This window comes from Phacochoerus africanus, chromosome 1, assembly GCF_016906955.1.
Source record: "Phacochoerus africanus isolate WHEZ1 chromosome 1, ROS_Pafr_v1, whole genome shotgun sequence".
Lineage (NCBI taxonomy): Eukaryota > Metazoa > Chordata > Mammalia > Artiodactyla > Suidae > Phacochoerus > Phacochoerus africanus.
The window spans coordinates 10,786,950-10,810,597 of NC_062544.1; the positions used below are offsets into that span (position 1 = coordinate 10,786,950).

At 38.2% G+C, this 23,648-nt stretch overlaps 1 protein-coding gene across 2 annotated transcripts in view; it reads right to left on the reverse strand.

Moving 5' to 3' along the window:
* Window positions 1-23,648, reverse strand: part of FAM114A2 (family with sequence similarity 114 member A2) — a 38,975-nt gene that overhangs the window by 14,083 nt on the left and 1,244 nt on the right. The window contains exons 2-9 of one of the 2 annotated variants that reach the window (XM_047772478.1): window positions 20,916-21,160; window positions 20,260-20,359; window positions 19,749-19,841; window positions 15,873-15,964; window positions 14,594-14,728; window positions 13,959-14,117; window positions 12,979-13,102; window positions 7,634-7,713 (exon numbers count right to left, since the gene is read on the reverse strand). In XM_047772478.1, the coding sequence (XP_047628434.1) occupies window positions 7,634-7,713; window positions 12,979-13,102; window positions 13,959-14,117; window positions 14,594-14,728; window positions 15,873-15,964; window positions 19,749-19,841; window positions 20,260-20,359; window positions 20,916-21,146 (1,014 nt within the window). In that variant the 5' untranslated portion in view covers window positions 21,147-21,160. The remainder of the gene's footprint in view (window positions 1-7,633; window positions 7,714-12,978; window positions 13,103-13,958; window positions 14,118-14,593; window positions 14,729-15,872; window positions 15,965-19,748; window positions 19,842-20,259; window positions 20,360-20,915; window positions 21,161-23,648) is intronic. The other variant, XM_047772565.1, reaches the window with a different exon arrangement.

Consider the following 23,648-nt stretch of genomic DNA (forward strand, 5'->3'; position numbering starts at 1 on the left):
CAAAACCTTAATTTGCCAGGGTTGGCAACTTAAAATGCACTTACTTTGTATTTACAACTATTTAGATAGCATTTACACTGTACTAGGTATGAGTAACTTAGAGATGATTTAAAGTACACCAAAAAATGTGTGTAGCCTATATGCAAATACTACACTGTCTTATAGCAGGAACTTGAGCATTCCTGGATTTTGGTATCAACAGGAGAGCTCCTGGAACCAGATACCTCTGAGGATACCAAAGGACGACTATATCATCCATCAACAATTTCATTCAATTAATGCACACCTGCCAGGAACATTTTAGCACCATGGAAGTCAGTGCTCTTGGTCCCACCCAAACATACCATCTAGCTTTTCACTACCTAACTTAATACATCTCTCTACAACACGTAACATCTGTGACCACTCATTCCTTCTTGAATTCTCTAATCCTTTGGCTTTTTTTAAACTGAGGAATAACTTAGATACAGTAAAGTGCACAAGTCTCCAGACCATGACCGGTCACATGTGTGTATGTCTAAGTAACTGTGACTCAGATCAAGACACAAAATACTCCCATCACCCTAAAAGGTCCCCCATACTGCTCCCTAGTCAGCACTGCTCAAACCAAATAGTAGCCTTGGCTCTCTACTTACCTCACCCTACTCCCTCTCCCCTCCAACAACCCTATTTCAGTGATTTTAACTATTCCCTACCTGCTGATTACTCCTGAATCCTTATTTCCAGTGCTAACTTCTCCTAAAAACAACATATTCCAACTCTCTGCTGGACATACTATCAGGATATTCTATAGGCATCTGTCTCACATATAACATGTACAAAATTTGAATTTGTCATCTTTCTCCCTCTACTCCTAAATTTTTCATCACTTTATTCACTTTAACTTTAGAAGAACTACTATATACCAGTCATCCAAGCCAAAATACATGACCCATCCTAGATTCTTCCCTTTCCAGTCACAAAGATGGCCTGATTTTACCCTATGTATTTCTCCAAACTCCCCCTCCTCTTGCTCTGTATCGCCACCACTTGAGATCAGATCTACTTTCTGGCAGCACCACTCTGATTGGTCTCCTGCTTCTGATAGGGCTCATCTTAGATTCATCCTCCATAATGCTACCAGTGATCTATCTAAGCCCTTAGCTGATCATTACTGTTCTCTCCAACGGCTTCCCATCAACCAGATCATGATCTTTCACATGACCTAAAAAATGATCTAGACACTACCTACTTCTCCAGCTTTATCTCTTACCACTTCCCACTTTATGATCTGATAACAATGAGCTAAATGTGCCTGATCTTTGCTCATCTTATTCTCAGAGTCCAGAATGTCCTTCCCATTTTTCTCCTAAGGCAACTCTTAATATTCTTTCAATCCTCCACTTTGACACTGTCTCCTCCAAGTAACTTTCAAAGGCATTCCAGGAGACTGAGTACTTCAACAACCCTCTCCATATGTCCACAGTCTTCTAAGCACCCCTCCAACTTAGTACTTAAAAAGAGACACTGAAGTTAACTACGCGGCTATCTCTTAAATAGACTATATTATTATAAGACATCAATGGTGTCTTATTTGGATTAGTGCACTCAAATGTTCTCTACAGTGTAGAGAGACATCTACTGTTTTTACCTAACCAACATCTCCTTTCTTTTGGTAGTAAGTTCTAGCTCATGTGGTTTGGATGGGGGTTAGTTCCATTCTCTGGCTCCAAGGGTTGGCAAATGATTCAGGTTTAACTACTAAGAATGTTAATCCCCCTGTCCATACAGTGATTAGTTCATAGATAGAAAAGTGACCTCGGCCTGGTCAATGGACATTAGCCACAGGACACCTCATAAAATTACTGGGAAAAGGAAGTTCTCTTTCTGTTGGAGTTACTCAAATGGAAAAGGTTATCCTAAAACTGTCAGTAGTCATCTTACCACCATGTGGAAAAGCTTCCCTAGGAATGAAGCAAAAACAGAAGAAAGCAGAGTCAAGAGATGGAGAGGGGGCAAATTCCCGGGTGGGGACCAGCCATGCTGAAGCCAGTATTGCCCCTTAATTGTCTAGTTTCTTGAGCTAATAAATGCACCTTTTTTCTTAAGCCAGTCTGAATCTTGAATTTCTGTCATTTGCAACTGAGAAGTCCTGGTTTCTAAGGAAATGTTTAGTCATTAAATGAAGGTATCCACTTGAGTAACTTCATATAGACAGAATGTGCTCAGAGCTGTAACCAGACAAAAGGAATCCAGAGAAGACCTTGGCCTTGGTCATTCCAACCAAGAACTGAGAGAATCATGGGTTTTATTATAGACACAGTACTGGGGCTGAGCCTTTAAGGATCAATAAGAGGGGTTATACCCAAGGGTACAATATAAATGAGCCACAGTAGAATCTATATACCCAGACATTCATTTCAAGGTTCTTTCCTCTGTAACGTGGGGCCTCCCACAAAGTCCTTCAGGAATAATCTGGCTCTGATCTATAACCTTCTTATTACTTACGCATAACCTCTCAAATTAAAAAAAAAAAAAAGAATTAACTATATAAAGGATTAGAAGAAAGAAAACACAGAATGTGCTGAGAAAACTGTGAGGTAACTGGCAAGACTAGATAACAGAGTGCAGACATTTATTTATTCATTTATTTGTTGCAAATATATGTTATGCACCATCCTAGGTCTTATAGGAGTGGTGATTAATACAAACTATGACCCTGATAATCTTTATTCTAGTACGTAAAGACAATTAACAAGTAAACAAATAAATGTATGAAGAAAATAAAATGGAGTGATGGAGAGTGTAGACTGGGTAAGTAGAAAGCAAATTCAGTTTAGATGGGAAGAGTCTCTGAGGAGTGATATTTGAGCTGAAATATGAAATTTGAGGTGCCCACCATGTAAAATATTTAGACAATGAGAATTGTAAGCAGAGGGAAACCAGGTTGGTATATTCAAGGAACAGAACAAAGGCCAATATGAGAGAAGCATGTTAAAAGATAAGGTCTGAGTGGTGAAATTTACATTGAACAGAATAGAGAGAGATGGGGCTGTCAAGAACCATAACAGTTGACTAATAGTCTAAATATATGTGAGATTCTCACAATTTCTTTGAAGAGATAAAATGAGAGAAAAATAAAGACAATGAATTATCTGAGATGGAAAAAAGAAAAACGAAGGGATAAGGCCACATAAAACAAAAAGAAAACTGATACTATAAATTTAACATAACTAGAGATATTTTTGTAGGCATAATACACACTCAAAATAACATCTCTAGTAATAAATACATTAAGTGAAGTTACTATGATCTATTGTGCCAACTCAATGTAATTTATCATTCCTTTCAAAAAATATCAATTAGCATTGATATTTAAATCAGTCTGAAACATCTCAATGATGAGATCTAGAGACTTAAGAATTAAAAAGCACCTTTGAGTTTAGCTGCTCTAACCATTTACTTTTTTCCAACTGAAAAAAATGAGGCCTGGAGAAAAAATGGGATTTGACCACCTCATATGTGAGGATCAGAATAAGAATTAGAACTGTGTTCTCAGACTTTTGCTTCATTGCTTTTCCCTGGCATCACACAGACTCTCATATAAATCCCCGGAAATAATCAGGCCCTGATCCTTAACCATTCTACATCTTAAGCCTCAACACCCAAAATGTAAACAATATGAAGACTCTTTTCAGAGAATGACTAGGACTACCACATAAATTATTAGTTACTAACTTTTTAAAAGTAATGTATTTATTATGATGATCTCTTTCAGCACAGAAACAATGTCTCTTCCATTACTGCTTCTCTAGCATCTAGCAAAATAAAGGTTTATTGCATTTATATCAATTGAACATCTTAAATGTACAACACAATGAATTAGCATCTTGAGGATCATAAACAGTATTTACTATGGGCCAGACACTTTTAAGAACTCTGTGTGTATTAACACATTAAATCCTCACAGAACCCTATATTATTCCTACTTTGCAGGTAGAGAAACTGAGGCACAGACAGAGGTTAAGCAACTTGCTCAAGACCACACAAAAAGTAAAAAGATGGCAGAGCTAGAATTTTAAGAACTGATAAAGCACAGATCCAGCCTTGAAGAAATCTAAGTTTTAGAAAGGGAGGTAAGATACATTTAAAAACAAAAACCTATGATAATTTTATGAAAATACATTTGCACATGGTTTAAGTGAATAGAGTGCTAAAGAATATATACAGTATGTTAGCTTTTATATAAGAAAGAGGTAAGAAAATTATCTGCTTATCTTTAAAATATATCTACTTGTCTAAAAAAGAAACACTGGAAAGATATGCTGGAAAGCAAGAAAGTTTAACATCTAAAAGGAGAGGGGAGGAATTCCCATTGTGGCTCAGTGGGTTAAGAATCTAACTAGAATCCATGAGGATGCGAGTTTGACCCCTGGCCCTGCTCAGTGGGTTTTAAAGGATCCAACATTGCCTTGAGCTGTGGCACAGATCACAGATGAGGCTCAGATCTAGCGTTGCTGTGGCTGTAGTGTAGTCCGGTAGCTGCAGCTCCAATTGGACCCCTAGCCTGGGAACGTCCCTATGCTGCATATGCGGGTCTAAAGAGAAAAATAAATAAATTAATTAATTAATTAATAATAATAATAATAATAATAATAAACGGAGAGGGGAGATGGAGTGGATGGGAATTGAGAGGTAGTAACACTTCTCTGAGTATATTTTTGATACAATTTTGACATCTGAAAACATGTTAATAGTCTATATATTCAAAGATAAAATTAAATTAACACAGAGGAGATAGTAAATAAATAAAATATTTTTTGTAGGTTGGTTTTATAGTAGTATGGGCAAAGCAATGAAATCCTTTCAGATGCATTATAGGATTGAGGAAATTAGGAAATACAATAATCTTGTTTGGAGACAGGATTCTTACTGTGAAAAAGAAATATAAACATATAATGGGGAAAGGCAAGGAGGACCCCTATAGGTTGGACCTATAGGAAATGAAACAGAAGTTATCACTGTAAACTCACAATCTCTAAAATATGCGCGCATACATGTGTATACACACACACTTATACATAAACACGTATAGGTGCATTGTGTATACCTGAATATACTTCCTAGCTTTGCCAAAAGGGCCTAGAAGCAGACAGCCCAGTAGCAATGAGCACACCTAGCATCCAGGTATACCAAAGGGCTCCCTGAAGAACAGGTTGATTCCAGGGGAAGAAATATGGAAGTACAAGATCTTGTTATGCCAGAAAATAAGTGTCACTCTCTCTCAATTCCATCCACTCCACCTGCAAAAACTAATGGGGTATGTCACACAAGAATCAGCTTAGAAGGGCAATTTAAACATCAAAATAATTAAAGACAGTAATGGATTACAAACCAATAGGGGAAAAAAAAAGAAATCCATGTGATTATACCAAAAACAAATAGAAAATAAATGAAAAGCTAAGTGGAGAAGAGAGAGCTCTTAACTATAAATAGAATATCAAGAGCCAACTTGTACACATGGACCACATCCTGGAGTTGAAACAAATCATCATTCTGCAGCCATCACAGTAAAGACTGGCGCAGCAGGAATCATGAATAGTTGCTAAATCTAGGATGCTAAATTATGAGTGGGATATTTGCATGGTTTTAAAATGTCTCCCCACATAAAGCTCATTAGCAGCACAGGAACAAAATCATAACCAGGCAGTGCAAAATCAGACAACACATCACCAGTAAGGGCCAGATGGACATCATGTGCCCCGATGTATGATACCCTGCGAAGAATTCAACATCACTCATGAGATCTTTTGGCTGACAATGCATAGCCTGACTTTAATCATGAGGAAACATCAGATAACCCTAAAGTGAGGAATATTCTATTTTTATAAAGGGGAAAAGGGTCTCTATTTCTCAAAAATGTCAAAATCATAAAAGACAAAGGCTGAGGAACTATTCTAGATTAAGAGAGACTAAAACAAAAAACAAAACAAAAATTTACAGATTAAAAAAGACAAAGCACATGACAAATACAATTCATAATCATGAACTGGTTCCAATGTTAAATGAAAAAACTGAATACGAAGGACATTATCAGGTCAATTAACAAAACTGGAAGGTAGACAACAGATTAAATAAAGTATGGTATCAATGTTAAATTTACTGCATGTGATAACTACTGCTGTTATGAAAGGCATTATCCATAGTCTTAGGAGACATACAGTGAAATATTTAGGAGTAAAGAGCTATAATGTTTACAATTTACTCTCAAAAATCGTTTCAATAATAATAATAACATGGAGTTCTGATCATGGCATAGTGGAAATGAATCAGTCTAGGAACCATGAGGTTGCAGGTTCAATCCCTGGCCTCACTCAGTGGGTTAAGGATCTGGCATTGCTACGATCTGTGGTGTAGGTCGCAGCTCTGATCCCACATTGCTGTGGCATGGGCTGGTGGCCTTATCTCCAATTGGACCCCTAGGCTGGACACCTCCATGTGCCACAGGTGCGGCCCTAAAAAACAAAATTTTTTAAATTTAAAAAAATAATAATAATAACGTGTATATGAGGGTGGAGTAAAAACGGATAGGAAGAAAGAACATATGCTCGAGCACAAATGATGAAACAAATGAAATAAAATGTTAATAGGTGCATCTGCAAAAAAAGGTATACTTGCAAATTTTCTCTAGTTTGATATTATTTCCAAAACATAAAATACCATGATACAAGCTAGAAAGTGCTATAGCTAAAGTTCCATAAGTGAGATGAAGGAGACAAGCTGCTGAGGCAAGGTTCTGTAAAGCTTTCTTGGAAAATGCCGCATTTTTACTGGGTATGGGAGAGTGGCAGAACATCCCTCAAGCATCACATTCCATATCCAGGGGTACGCAAGAGGTGACTATGATGACTGTACGATGGCTATCAGCTCTTCCTGGCCAGGGAGCAAAGTGTGCCTGCTGCTAACTGAGCCTGAAATGTTTCTTGAGTTTAGGAGACAAAGGTGAAAAGGCAGCAAGCAGTCCAAGACTCAGCGAAGAGTGTCCCACAAGCTGGCACTGCCGTATATGCCAGGTGGGTACCACTCTTGAAACACTCTCTCTCGATCCACTCTGAGTTATGACCAAAGTCCCTCTATATACCAGATGTGTGAAGACAGCTCAGGCATCACTACCAAAGGCTAAGGTCTAGGCCATGGAGTCTCTTATTTCTACAAGCCAAATGTTCATCACCTGAATTACTGGGTTCTGGAAAATGACAACCTCCAATTACCTAAAGGCAGGGGCCATGTCCATCATCTCTGAATCACTCAGAGTCCTAAGAACAGTGAGATCTCAAGACCGAACTAGCCCATTGGTACCACAATGGCTCGTGAGCACTGCTAACTTTACCTGACCAACACCGTGACTTAATTTAAAATTTCAGGCAAGCAGAGCATTTCAAATAAAAGCAAGCGAGGATGGCAGATGTGTTGGGGGCTGGGGGCAGGAGGGTGCAGTGTGAGTGCAAGAACACAAGGCAGGCAGGAGGTACAGAACTCAGAATATACCCTCAATTTTGGTGACATCTTTGCCAGAAATTTACAATCTTGTGTTTTATATCCATTAAATCCATATAAGTAAAAAAGTGAAAATCACCAAGAAGGAAAAACTTACCCTGGCAAGTTTCTCTGGTTTGGAGGAGACATGCAGCTGGGAAAACAGCTCTGTTATCTCTTTGGTGAAGTCTTCATCCCCTAAGAAAACAAGCTCCATGTAAAACACTGCAGAAAACTCATGAGAATCACTGCAGGGGTCTGGGAGGGGAGAGGAATGGTAGGAACAGCAGTAGTAGTAATAACAGCAGAAGCAAATTATACGAGCAAGGTGCTTTAGTGCTCACAGAATCCTTGTATATATATACTATATTAAGGAATTATTTCAATAGGCTTATAAAAAATTGTCACTATCTCATTTTAGGGATGAAGAAACTATAGCTTGAAGAGGTTAGTTTATTTCCCCAAAATCTCATAACAAATTAGTAGTCAAACTTTGGCCTTCCCGCCCCTAATCCATACCCTGTATCCTTCGGATTACATCCTAGATGTATGAATAGAGAACTGACGAAGGCAGAGTACTAAGTGGGTACTAGGCATGTGCTTCCAAGGAAGTGGAATTTAGGTTGAGACATAAAAAACAAGTACAAATTAGCCAGAGTTTCAGGCAGGGAAAACAAGTACAAAGATCTAGATAGGCGTCCCAGTCATGGCTCAGCAGAAACAAATCTGACTAGCATCCATAAGGGCTCAGGCTCAATCCCTGGCCTCGCTCAGTGGGTTAAGGATCCAGCATTGCCCAGAGCTGGGGTGTAGGTCAGAGACGAGGCTCGGATCTGGGATTGCTGTGGCTGTGGTGTAGGCCAGCAGCTGCAACTTCAATTCAACCCCTAGGCTGGAAACCTAATTATGCCAAGAATGCTGCCCTAAAAAGACTAAGGAAAAAAAAAAGAGAGACCCAGAGGTAAAAGAAAGCATGAAAGCATGGCAAGAAGTTTAATATGGTTGGGAATAACTTAATGGAAGGAGCAAAGGGGTAGAATGATGGAGCTAGGAAAGTAAGCAGTATCCAGATAATAAAGGGTGGTATAAACCATGGAGAGGAAGTCAAACTTTTTATTAAGAGAGTGGGGAGCCACTGAAAGATTTTAAACAGCCCAATTTAAATTTTAGAAAGATCACTTTAGCTCCTGGTTGGGAATGGACTGAAAGGAAAACAAGAAGGGAGGAAGGAACACTGAGGCAATAATCCAAGATCCAGGAAAGAATAATGGTAGGTAAGAAGAAAGGAAGAGGAAAACGATTCCAAAATGCTGGAAGAATGATAAGGAAGCTGTTAGAAAAAGCTTGATGAAAGATGATGTGGAACTTGGAATATTTAATACCTGAGAAACATGCAAGCATACAGGTGAGTCAAGATCAAAAACAACTGGAGTTCCCATAGTGGCACAGTGGTTGACAAATCCGACTAGGAACCATGAGGTTGTGGGTTCAATCCCTGACCTTGCTCAGTGGATTAAGGATCCAGCATTGCCGTGAGCTCTGGTGTAGGTTGCAGATGCAGCTCAGATCCCACGTTGCTGTGGCTCTGGCATAGGCCAGCGGCTTCAGCTCCTATTAGACCCCTTGCCTGGGAACCTCCATATGCCATGGGAAGCAGCCCTAGCAAAGGAAAAAAGACAAAAAAAAAAAAAGAAAAAAGATCAAAAACAATCAACATATCCTAACGAATGACCAGAAATATTCTTTTCTGTTCGACTTACCTAAGTTCCTATTCAATTTCTTTGAAGCCCAGACCAAGTCTTCTCTGCACTGAAGACTATAGACAGAATTTTTGTTCACAGAAATCTCCTAGCACTTATAATCTACATGAGTATTTCTTAGCAGTTCATAGTTATCAGAGCAAATTATTACTATTTCATACCTGCTTTCTCCCAAAAATCCTCAAGAAAAAAAATTTGACCTGGTTTTCTTCTTTTCATCTGCTATCCTTTTATCTTCTCTTGGCATTGAAGGCAGAAATTCAAATGGTTTAGTGCCACCCAGGTGTAACATAGTTTGGGGAAATCTGATCTCACTAAACAATACAACTTTAACCTAGGTAGTTCATCTAAACAACTCCTAATCATAACCTACTGTCTAAAACCCAACTCTTAGGTGAGATTTTGTTTTCCCAACTAAGCTCTAAATTATTTGGAAGCAAGAGATGAATCCAAATCCAAGAGAGATGCAAGCACCTCAAAGGGTTCACAAAATAATCCAATAGATTATAGAAGGTTTAAAAAAAAATGAAACTTTTACTCAGAGACATTTATCCCACTCTTCAAGAAATTCTTTTTTTAGGATGTACTTTAGAATGTAAATAATGTTATTATGTTTTATATGGTACCTGTGTTTAATTTATACACATTCAAATGTACACACACTAGGTCTCAGTGACAAAAAAAATTTTTTTACTCCTAAGGGTTGATCAAAAAATGTTTGCATTTGGAGTTCCCATCGTGGCGCAGTGGTTAACGAATCCGACTAGGAACCATGAAGTTGCGGGTTCGGTCCCTGCCCTTGCTCAGTGGGTTAATGATCCGGCGTTGCCGTGAGTTGTGGTGTAGGTTGCAGACGCGGCTCGGATCCCGCGTTGCTGTGGCTCTAGCATAGGCTGGCAGCTACAGCTCCAATTAGACCCCTAGCCTGGGAACCTCCATATGCCGCGAGAGCGGCCCAAAGAAATAGCAAAAAGCCAAAAAAAAAAAAGCCAAAAAAAAAAATGTTTGCATTTGCAACATGTATGGACTTGGAGGGTATTATGCTTAGTGAAATAAGTGAGACAGAAAAAGACAAAAACTGTATGTCACCACTTATATGTAAAATCTAAAAAATAAAACAAATATTTAAAAGTAAGGTAAAATAAAATACAAGGGGAAAATGGAGATCCTTGTCAGTATCCCCACAGACATGAGGGTAAAGAGCAACTGCTACATTAGAATAAAAGTATGTAAGGATAGAAGGAAGGCAGGGTTAGTGCTCTGGAGGAACTCAGGAGAGAGGCTGGCATCTCAATCAGGATGTCTCCTTCCAAAGTGAAGGGATCAGGTGTACAAGATAGAGGGGCCAGGGTTAAGGATACTGATAGAAACTGAAGATGATCAACATCATGAGAACTAGGTTCTGTGCATTTTTTTCTCCTCATGACTACCACCTTCTTAAAAACAACTTCATCAAGATGCAATTAAATACCAAGATCAGTATTGAATTCTCAACCAAAACCACTGGGGACTGCTGTTGAAACAGTGGCATGCAGCAACCCAGTGGTAACTTTGCAGAATCCTGATCTCTGGCAAACAGGTAGGGAATAAAAATATCATAGACATAAATCCATCTGTTCAGAAACTCCCTCAGTGTCCTCTGAACGGTATTTAAAGATCGGGATTTCTGATTACTATGTAAAGCCAGATGTTCACTAAATTAAGCAAACACTGTTAATGCCACAATGTACCAATAAATTAAGTTCATAAATAACTTGGGCTTGTCATACCAGGGCTTGGTTAGGAACAAAAGAGCAACTTAAGCCAAATCGAAACTAATATATGGGTTTCCTAAGTGAAACTCTGAAAATGCAGATCCCTATTTAGTTATTTATGTCACCCTAAAAATGAAAATAACAGCCACGATTTGTTGAGTGTTTACTATGAGCCACACATTAAACGTAGTGTTTCATTCAGTCCTTGTAACAACCTGAGAGGAATAAGCCACCTCTACTCACAGATGAGGAATACAAGTTCAGGGTTAAGTACCTTCCAAAAGTCACATGGCTTAGTAAATGGCAGATCTTGATTTGGGGTTTTTTTTTGTTTGTCAGTTGGTTGGTTTTTGTCTTTCTAGGGCCACACCCACAGCATATGGAGGTTCCCAGGCTAAGGGTCTAACAGAAGCTAAAGCTGCCAGCCTATGCCACATCCACAACACCAGATCCGAGTCTCATCTGCAACCTACACCACAGCTCACGGCAATACCGGATCCTTAATCCACTGAGCAAGGCCAGGGATTGAACCAGCAACCTCATGGTACCTAGTCAGATTCATTTCCACTGCACCAGGATGGGAACTCCAGATCTTGATTTCGAACCCAGGTCTAACTCCAAAACCCATCCTGTTTTCCACCATGCTTACTGACTTCTCAATGTCTCAGAACAGCTTTAATTTTCTTTTTTTTTTTTTTGCTTTTTAGGGCCATACCCACAGCATATAGAAGTTCCAGGCTAGAGGTCCAATCACAGCTGCAGCTGCCAACCTACACCACAGCCACAGCAATGCTGGATCCAAGCCACATCTGCAACCTACACCATAGCTCACGGCAACACCGGATTCTTAACCCACTGAGCAGGGCCAGGATAAAACCCACATCCTCATGGACACTAGTCAGGTTCGTAACTGCTGAGCCATAACAACAACTCCCAGCTTTAAAAATTTATATTCAAGAACCATTCCATATCAGGACTCTCTCTACATGGAGTTAGCTGTCATTTAGCAAGATACTATATAACTGGATGATTGGTTTAAGAAGATGCAGTATATGTATATATACAATGGAATATTACTCAGCCACAAAAAGAATGAAATATCCTCACTTGAAGCAACATGGACAGACCTAATGATTATTATACTAAGTGAAGTCAGTCAGACAGAGAAAGAAAAATACTATACAATATCATATGTGTGACTGGGTCACTTTGCTGTACACAGAAATTGTACAACACTGCAAATCAACTAAAATCTTTAAAAAAAAGAAAAACAAAAAATGTTTAAATAATACAAATGATTATATATACAAAAAAAAATTAATAGACATAAAAAACAAACTTGTGGTTACCAAAGGGATGGGGGGGATAAATTAGGAATATGGGATTAACAGATACAAAGTACCATACATAAAATAGATAAAACAACAAGAATTTACTGTATAACACAGGGAACTATATTCAATATTTTATAATAACCTATAATGGAAAATAATCTAAAAATATATATATAACTGAATCACTTCACCGTACACCTGAAACTCAGACAATATTAGAAATCAACTATACTTCGATGTCTTTTTTTTTTTTGCCTTTTCTAGGGCCGCTCCTGTAGCATATGGAGGTTCCCAGGCTAGGGGTCTAATAGGAGCTGTAGCCACCGGCCTACACCAGAGTCACAGCAATGCGGGATCTGAGCAGTCTGCAACCTACACCACAGCTCACAGCAATGCCAGATCTTTAACCCACTGAGCATAGGCCAGGGATTGAACCCGAAACCTCATGGTTCCTAGTCAGATTCGTTAACCACTGAGCCATGACGGGAACTCCTATACTTCGATTTCTTAAATAAAAGTTAAATCAGGCTAATGTAATTGGAGAGATTAGTTTCAAGGTCATTGCATATAAACACACTACATCATTCCCACTAAGATGCTGGATTTCTGTATTACCTTTCGTCTCTTCCTCCTCTTCCTCACAGAACTCTGCTAGGGAAAAGGCTTCTTTGAGTTGCTCCAATTCAAGTTTCAGAGTCTCTAATTCTTCTCCACTTAGAGAATTAAGAATAGATTTCACCTGAATTGATACAAAATGGTAAGCAAGAGTATGAGAGAAAAAGAAAAACATACTCAAATGGAGACGAGACCAAAGATCAAATTAAAATTAAAATTATTAATTCACAAGTTCTTCCTTAAGAACCTTAATACAAGAAGCTGGTTATCACAGAAAGGTAGGGAGAATTTGTGCTTTCAAAAATAACGTAAGCCAGGAGTTTCCATTGTGGCGCAGTGGAAACAAATCTGACTAGGAACCATGACATTGCGGGTTTGATCCCTGACCTCGATCAGTGGGTTAAGGATTCCGCATTGTCATGAACTGTGGTGTAGGTGGCAGACACAGCTTGGATCCCATGTTGCTGTGGCCATTGCGTAGGCTGGCAGCTGCAGCTCCAATTGGACCCCTAGCCTGGAAACCTCCATATGTCGCAGCCCTAAAAAGCAAAACATAAATAAATAACATAAGCCAGCAATGTCTCGAAATTATTAGCTCTTAAAAGTGGCTTAGAAATGAGGGAAAATGAAATAGCCTTGAATCAAAAGCTAAAGGTAACTATTCAAATCGGCAGCTTAAACCAAAGAAACTAAAAAAAGAAAAAAAAAGGCCAAGATGAAGGAAAATTAACAGATGTGCTATTAAGACCTCTTTGTTAATCTTTCCATTTTTGTTTAAATTTAAAGAAATAACACTTGACGTTCTATTTCTAGCAATAAGAACAAACATTAGTTTTTTTGGTTTGTTTTGGTACAATATTTTCAGAAAGTCTCAAATCTCTATCTGACATACATTTCATCTTCTAACTGCAAAAAAAGAAATGATGCAGTGTGCTTTTACTTAAAGACTACTCCAAATGAAATTTTCAGTTTAGAATTACCTTTATTTCACTTTCTCGGGAGAGTATCTCCAGAGCTTCTAGATGTGAAAGGCCTTGAAATTCATCGAAGAGTAACCCATAATGAGTTTTCTTGTCTGTTTCTATGGTTACCTCATTGGAAGTCCATAGCTCTTCTTTCTCCTTCACCTCTCTTAAAACCTAAAAGAGAGAAGGAGGTATTACACTGCAACAGGTAATGAGAGCTTATGGGTGAGTTCTGAAAGTCAAGGGAAGCAAAACTGAGATGGGTAACACTGCCCTTCCATTCTTGGAATTGTGATTCAAATCCAAGAGGCTCAGGCATTGCAGAAAAAAAATGATCACATAATCTGATTGTAGACAGGGTAAATAACACCTCAGGAACCAGGTGTTTCTCTGCAAGTGGTCTTACCATTAATCTAATAAACAACCCTGAAAGGGCTGGGCATCTTACACTGCACTGATAGGGGGCTCCTGCAGAAAGGAACTAGGAGTGAAAAAGAACTAAGCATCAGGACTCTCAGTGTGCTTCCCCCCATCAAAAAAAAAAAAAGTCACTGAAAAGTTCCCAAGAGGATACTAACAAGGTCTCAAGTTACCACATGCAAAATTACAGATCAAAACAGAAACAGGAAGTAAACAAAGGCAAACAGTACCTGAGACAGAGTAGAAGTCCGGTTCATCAGACCCTTGGTTCTTTTAAATCCAGGATCCCCTTCTGCTATTACATCCATTGTCTTCTTCCCAATGAATTCTAAGGCATCCAAACCCCCACTGATAACACTCTTTCCCTAAGAAACACATGCATCCTCATTACAATACTGAAAAAAGACACCTGTATGTTTTGATTACATAAAATATCAGCTAATAATACCAATCACTGGCAAGATTGTGGGGCAACTGAAACAATCATACATTGCTTATAGCAATGGAAAGCAGTATAACCACTTTGGAAAGCTGTCAGTATCCACAAGAGTCGAACTTATGAATATCCTCTGACCTGGCAACTCCACGCATATTTATATACTCCACAAAAATACACAGAGGTTCATCAAAAGACATACAAGAACACTTACAGCAGTGCTATTTTAAAAAAATAAAAAATAAAAAAATAAAAGCTAAAAGCTGGAAACTACCCCAATACTCATCAACTCTGGAATGACTATATGTGACTCAGTCACTTGATGGAATACAACAAAGAAAACGGACTATACTACACTAATTACACTACAGAAAAAATTATACAAACATAATAATGAGTGACAGAAGGCAGATAGAGTATGTATGATTCCGTTTACACAGCAGGCAAAATTAATCTGCCAAGGGAGAGGACAGGATTGTGGTTACCTCAGTGGGCAAGAGGGGCAGGCTGAAAACCCTGGGAGAGGGCACAGGGGAGACATCTGATGCACCACTATACTGTTTCTTAGTCTGAATATATTCACATCGTGAAAATTCAAACTGAAGACTTATGATTCACTTTTCTATATATAGGTTATACTTCAGTAAAAAGTTAAAACTAAAAAGTACTACCTAACTATACTCATGTAGGAAAAATATTAAGCTTCCTATATAAACCTTTTAAAAGTGTTTCTAATTATCCATAGATTTATAAGTATTTATGATAAACATCTCATTTCCTCTTGACTAAAAAACGCAAAAATACTTTTGTAAAGCAGAGTTTTCCTAGAGCCACCAAACCAAGAATTTCTAGTCCATAAAATATTATGTACACCACTTCTCTGTTACTCTACTCCTGCTCTACCCCTTACTTTTTCAAAGAAGGTTTTCGAGTACTCTCACTCTACCCCTAAGATTAAAGTGAACGAGCAGACAATCTGGATTCCCAGTTCCATGACTTCTCAAGGAAAAGAGGGAGAAAGAGACAAAAACCCATTACAATCATGGAAGGAAGCACCTTTACTTTTTACTCACTGTGCTCTGAACAGCAGTAGAGATGGTTGAGAATACCCCAAATGGCCCACTCACTGGAGAGGAGTTTTCACTCTCTTTGGCATTTGTCTCTCCTATAGGAGGGAGGGATGTGTAAATATGAGGAGACAGTCCATAAATAGTTTGCTTTCAACATCTACATGATTTTTTAAAAATTAGACCCTCCTTCCCACACACAAGTCCTTAGACCTTTCTGTTTTATTATTTTAAACCATTTGACTACTTTAAAATAAAAGCTAAGATAACTTTTTTCATTTTCATTTCAAAAATTAAATCCAATCTTTTGAACAAAGTACTGATATATACAAGAGAGTATCAGACTTCCCGTGTGGCTCACAACATAAGAGAGCATATACTACATGATTCTGTTTACATGATCTTCTGCACAAGATAAAACCAGAGTCAGAAAACCTATCAGTGGTTGCTAAAAGCTAAGAACAAGTGGAGGGGAGTGACTATAAAGGGCCATGAGGGGATTCTTTTTTTGGGGGGAGGGGCAGGGATTAAAACAGTCTTGTGTTTTGATTGCCTATACAGATATAGGAAATATTCTACAACTGTATAATCACAATGAACTGTGATTATCAACATAAACAGGACTGTATGTTTGTCAAAACATGTAAAACTATATACATTTGGCCCCCTGTTCCATGGATGCAGAATCCACAGATACAGAGAGCCAACTACACAATACTATTTTATTTTATTTTTTGCTTTTTAGGGCTGCACCTGTGGCATATGGAGGTTCCCAGGCTAGGGGTCCAATTAGAGCTATAGCCACTGGCCTACGCCACAGCCATAGCCAACCAGGATCTGAAGTGCGTCTGCGATCTACACATCCCAAGGCAACGCCAGATCCTTAACCCACTGAGCGAGGCCAGGGATGGAACCTGTAACCTCATGGTTACTAGCAGGATTCATTTCGGCTGTGCCACAACGGGAACTCCCCCTATACAATGCTATTTTATGTAAAAGATTTGAGCATCTGACACTTTTGATATCCATGGGGGGGGCTCCTGGAACTAATCCTTCATAGATACCACAGGATGACTGTACCTAAAAAGAGTAAACTTTATATTAATTATAACTCAACAAATCTGACTTTTTAAAATCCAGGCTATTTTTTGTTTGTTTGTTTTCTTTTGTTTTGTTTCAGGGCCACACTTGCAGCTTATGGAGGTTCCCAGGCTACAGGTACAATCGGAGCTACAGCTGCTGGCCTACGCCACAGCCACAGCAACACTGGATCTGAGCTGCGTCTGCAACCTACACCGCAGCTCACAGAAATGCTGGATCCTTAAACCACTGAGCAAGGCCAGGGATTGAACCACATTTGGAACTCCAAATCCAGGCTATTTTAAACTCTATCCTAGAAAATATTTCTTCATAGAATTCACACATACATTACCAAGTATTTTTTTAAACCTGTTCTATTTGTCTAATTGAATCACTGTGCTGTATGCTTGAAACTAACATGATATTATAATCAACTATACTCCAGTAAAACCTTTTTTTAATTTAAAAAAAAACCTTGTTCTGGAGTTCCCATTGTGGTGCAGCAGCAAAGACTCCAACTAGGAACCATGAAGTTTCCGGTTCAATCCCTAGCCTCTATCAGTGGGTTAAGGATCTGGCGCTGCCATGAGCTGTAGTAAAGGTAGCAGACACGGCTCAGATCTGGCATTGCTGTGGCTGTGGCATAGGCCGGCAGCAACAGCTCTGTTCAGACCCCTAGCCTGGGAACCTCCATGTGCCACAGGGTGTGGCCCTAGAAAGACAAAAAAAAAAAAAAAAACCTCGTTCTATTTTATTAACACTGAAATCTCTTACAGGAGATCAACAAACAATCTATTTTAAGGAGGACTTCCACTTCCAGCTATGACGGATTATCTAGTATCTATCAGTCTTGCCCTTCTACCATAGCATCTAGAAAACTAGACAAAATATAAGAAACAACTGTCTTCAGACTTTACAACAGAGCATGCAGGACTATGGTTCAGGAAAGAAGAGAAACAAAAGAAGGGAACTCTATGATTGGCTTGCTTGCTAGATCACAGCACAGGGAGGGGAAACCTAAGCAGAGCATGGCAGTCTTACGAAGTATAAGAGACAGAGATTGGCGTCCAGGAAACCAAAACACCTGGAATTTGCAGGTCAGAGTACAAGCATGCATCATTTTATTATACTTCATTTTACTGAGCTCTGCAGATATTTTTTTTTTAACAAATTGAAGGTTTGTACAACCCTCCACTGTCAGATAATAGTATTTTTTCGCATTGAGATATTTTTTAATTAAGGTATGTACATTTTTAGACATAATGCTACTGCAAACTTACTAGGTTATGATGTAATATAAACATAACTTGTATTGGCACTGGAAAATCAAAAAAAAATTGTGTGACTCGCTTTATTACAATATTCACTTTAGTGCCATGGTCTGGAACTGAACCCACAATGTCTCTGAGGTCTGCTTGTAGTAGACAGGGAGCTACAGAGGTAAAGAGTCCCAGCTACCTACGTAGATGTGTGCTTAAGTCTTTGGCTGAATACTAAGCTGCTCATGCGTTAGAAGATTCCATGATGGTGAGCAAAGAACTACCATGGAGATGTACACTAAACAATGCCCAAAGCTCATGCTAGGCTGAGAGAAATCTGACTTCCAACCAATCAAGTAGAGAAAACTAGTTAAATACCTGGGAATTAGGTAGAGCCCTCAGAAGGGTCAGAAACTTAGTAGTTGAGCTAAACTAGCACTTATTAAGAGTAAAAGCTACTCTAGATTTACCCTAAAGAAGCTTAAAATCAAGCTTTAAAAAGATCAATCTACAAATATCTTAACTACCTGCAAAACAGAACTCACACCCCCTTTAAAAAAAAAAAAAATTGGGAGTTCTCATCGTGGCTCAGAGGAAACGAATCTGACTAGTATCCATGAGGACACAGGTTCAATCCCTGGCCTTGCTCAGTGAGTCGGGGAGCTGTGATATAGGTCGCAGACATGGCTCAAATCTGGCGTTTCTGTGGCTGTGGTATAGGCCAGCAGGTGCAGCTCCAATTCGACCCCTAGCCTGGGAACTTCCATGAGCCACAAATGCAAACCTAAAAAGACAAAAATTAAAAATTTAAAAAAAAAATCCACTCAACAATGTAACATTCCTAGTGTTCAGCATCCAATCAAAGAAATGAAAACTGTAATCTATAACCAAGAAAAAACTGGTCAATAGAAACAGATTCAAATGACAGACAGTAATAGTATTAGCAGACAAGAACACTAAAACAGAAAACAGGGTGAAAAATCAAAGATATAAAAAAGACAAATGGAATTTCTAGAGCCGAAAAATATATCTAAAATTTTAAAGTCATTGAATGGATTTATCAGCACTAGACACAGCAGAAGATGAGTAAGTCTGAAGACACAAAAAAAACTACCCAAACTGAAGTACAGAAAAAAAGGCCTTTAAAAAAATGAACCAAACCTTAGTTACTGTGGGACAACACCAAAACAACCACATTAAAATATTTTTTCATGCCCCAGTAGATTCAAACTCAGCTAACTACTACTGAGTCCTTGTTCATTTGTGCCAAGCACAAAGCTTGGCAATTTTTACATTCTACATTTATGGCTTTATTTATTTAATGTTTACAGCAGTCCTCTGTAATATAAAATATCACCCCATTCGATAGATGAGAAAAGTGAAGAGACACCTGAATGGTTAAAGGACACAGACCTGTTAGCTAAAGATTCCAAATCTCCTTTCTCACCAGTCCCATGATGCCCTGAATATCAGACACTCAATAAATACTAAGGGAAAAATGTTCCATCTATAATTCTGAATCTTAACATTTCCACACACTGACCTGCTGCATACTGGACTTCAGTTGAAATGTCACTGGGACTAGGGATTCCAAGGGAAGTCTCCGCTTTCTCAATGACGTTTGAAATACCTTGTCCTAATGAGATAAATGGTAACATTTTTATATGTGAATATTATTTACCATTAGATACCAAAACTGAAGAAATAGACCAAAAGTTAAACCTACAGTTTTTGAAATTCATTATGGCCACAAGACATGTTATTTTGACCATATATAACTAATCTTTGGGAGTGTATCCTTACCAAAAAATAAAAATAAAAATTGATTATCACCAAAGAATAATTTTATATTAACAATTCCTAAATGTTAACCTTCTAATGAGAAAATTTTACAAACTCTAGTGGCAGTATAAATCAGCCCATCATTACTAATGCATCCTCAAACTATGAAGCCTTTGAGTAATCATGGAAGAAGACTGATTAACAAAGTAATTTTTAACACATATTTGTAGCAAAATACACATAGAAATTAGTAAAATGACTGATGACCTTACCTACTGTGGCAACTGTAGCTGAAGCTGAGGAGAGTAAGGACTTGCCCCAACTGCCCCAATAGCCCCATCCGGTTTGGGGTACATCTTTGGAAACAGCCTCCTATTTTCCCCCGTAGGAAGAAAAACAAAAGACAAAGGAAAATGGAAAAATTTAAGTACAATAAGAGTGTATATTCAAGGGAGATAATTATTGGCCAAAAGTACAGGTGAACAAAGTATACTATTTGGCTAAAGAAACATACTGCTTGACAGATGTATGCTACCTGCACATAAGCATCACATAGCAAAGGCAACGACTTATAAAAGCACTAATACAGCTGAGAAAATTATATTTTATGTTATAAAAGGAAAGAAATAGGTACAATCCCTATTTGGTATTGATCCTAATACTCGAATTTTTTTCATTTTTTATTATAGTTGATTTACAATGTTCTGTCAATTTCTGCTGTACAGCAAAGTGACCCAGTTATACATTTATACATATATTTTTTTCACATTATTCTCCATCATGTTCCATCACAAGTGATTAGATATAGTTCCCTGTGGTATACAGGATCTCATTGCTTACCCATTCCAAATGCAATAGTTTGCATCTACTTAATATTTCTTTTTAACCCTAATATTTTTTTAATCTCAATTTTTAATAGATACTCTACTTTGCCTGCAGCCTCTGATGCCTGAACAGGGAGAACTTCTGAAGTCTCAAGGTCACTGGAATGTTTGAACTCTGGTCTTTTCCGAGTAGAAACTACAGGTTCTGATTTACTCTCTGGCTTGGCACTTAGATCAAGAGACTCAGAATTCTTGGCTGGCTCACAGTTCTCATCTTCAAGGATGGGGGCTGCTTCAGTTACCACTGGAGTCTCAATGTCATCTTTATCCGACATGATTAGATCATTGCCTGGTAAAATAAAATTCCCCCCCCAATTAATTATACAAGCTTTTTTTGACATAAGTTATTTGTTTAAACTTTTGAGATAACTGATTCACACGCAGGTTAAGAAATAATACAGAAAGGTCTAACAAACCCTTCAGTCAGTTCCCCCACAGTAGAAGTTTGTGCATCTATAGCATATCACAACCAGGATGCTGATAGATACAATCCACCAGCTTTATTCAGATTTCACTAGTTTTACATGGACTCATTTGTGCACTTGTAATTAGTTCTATAAAATTTTATCACATGCACAGATTTATGTGACCATTACCACAATCAGGACACAGAAAAATTCGATTACAAGAATCCCTTCTGTTATTATTCCTTTTTAGCCATGTCCCACCCTCCTTCTAACACACAGCAACTACTGATATTCTCTATCTCATACTTTTGTCATTTAAAGATGTTGTATAAATGCAGTCACAGAATTTGTAGCCTTTTGAGATTGCCTTTTTTCACTGAGCATTAAGTCCCTCAAGATCGGTTAAGTTGTTGTATTAGTAGTTTCTCCCTTTTTATTGCTGAGTAATGTTCCCTGGTATGATCTATCAGTTGTTTAACCATTTACCTATTGAAAGATGTCTAGGCCAGTCCCTGTTTAGGGCAATTACAAATAAAATGGCTATGAATATTCATATACTGGTTTTTACAGGAATATAAGCTTTCATTTCCCTGGAATAAATGACCAGAGTGCAATCGATAGCACTTGTTTAATTTTATAAGAAGTTGCCATAGTATTTTCCAGAACAGCTAAACCATTTTACATTCCCAACAGCAATGTAGGAGTGATCAAATTTCTCTTCATTCTCATTAGCATTTGCTGATGTTATTTTTTATTTGAACTATTCTGGTAGGTGTATTATGATATCTAACTATGGCTTTGAGCTTAAGTTGCATGTCTTTAATGGCTAATGATACTGAACATTTTTTATATGCTTATGTGCCATCTATATACCCTCTTCAGTGAAAGAACTATTTGATCTTTTGCTCATTTTCTAATAGGATTTTTTTTACTGTTGAGTTTTGAGAGCTCTTTTTATAGTCTAGATTCAAGTCCTTTGTCAGATATGTGATTTGTTTATAGCTTATCTTTTCATCCTTTTCTTAAAGATGAGCAAAAGTTCTTAATTTCAGTGAATCCAATTTATCAACTTTTCCTGACATCTTTTTAAAAATCTTATTAATCTTGAATCATTCCTACCTCAATTATTTTACAGAGATTATGAAATCTAAGCTATCAGAATAGGATTTACATCAGTTTTGTTTTTGTTTTTTTTTAATGGCCGCATCTGTGGCATATGGACATTCTCAAGCCATGGACTGAAACCAAACCACACCTGTGCCCTACACAGCAGCTGTGCCAGACCCTTTTAACCCACCACACCAGGTAGGGATCAAATCTGCACCTCCTCAGCAACCTGAGCCTCTGCAGCCAGATTCCTAACCCACTGTGCCACAGCTGGGAACTCCCAGACCAGCTTTTAAAAAGCAATGGTAACCAATTCAATTCCTTCCAGGAGCTCAGCTCTTTGGCAATTAAAGCCAAAATAATGTTGGTCTTTTTACAAAGAGCAGATGCTGATTTCCAGGTAACCAAATATTACCAGGGGAGAAATAAATGTATCTCAGACATACATACACACACACAGACCTTGGATATAAACAAGCACATTATTTTGTTCCAATATTTATGTAATAAAGTATATAATTAGACCCAATCCATCAGTGTCATCAAAATGTTTCTAACATACTAGAAAAGAGACATATTAGTAACTAACTGGAAGTAGCACTATAATTGAGGTACACCCAAACTGTTAAAAGAACAGAGAGCAAGGAAAAGTATGCCAGGATCAAAAGAGAACATTCATGGATTTTTCATATCTGAAAAAAAGCACAAAATAGTGACCACAAACTGGGATTTTGAGTCCCAAATCAAGCATACAGATGTTTTCATTTCGCCTGCACAGTGTTTAGACTTTTTTTTATTTTTTTGGTCTTTTTGTCTTTTTAGGGACGAACCAGTAGCATATGGAGGTTCCCAGGCTAGGGGTCAATCGGAGCTACAGCTGCTAGCCACAGCCACAGCAACACAGGATCCAAGCTGCAACTGCAAACTACACCTCAGGTCATGGCAACGCCAGATCCTTAATCCACTATGCAAAGCCAAGGATCGAACCTGCATCCTCGTGGATACTAGCCAGATTCATTTCCACTGAGCCACAACGCGAACTCCTAAATTTTTTTAATACTAATTGCTAACATTTAAAAATGAAACTTTGTATACAAATAGAGATTTCCAACTTACACTGTAAAACTGAAAGATCTGCCAACAACCGGCCCACATCTGACTTAATGACTAGCTCATGCCAAATAGCTGCTGATATCTTTTAGATAGGGTAGTGCTCTCTAGTTCCTCATAATCTGCACCCACATCCACCTGACTCATTTAGGT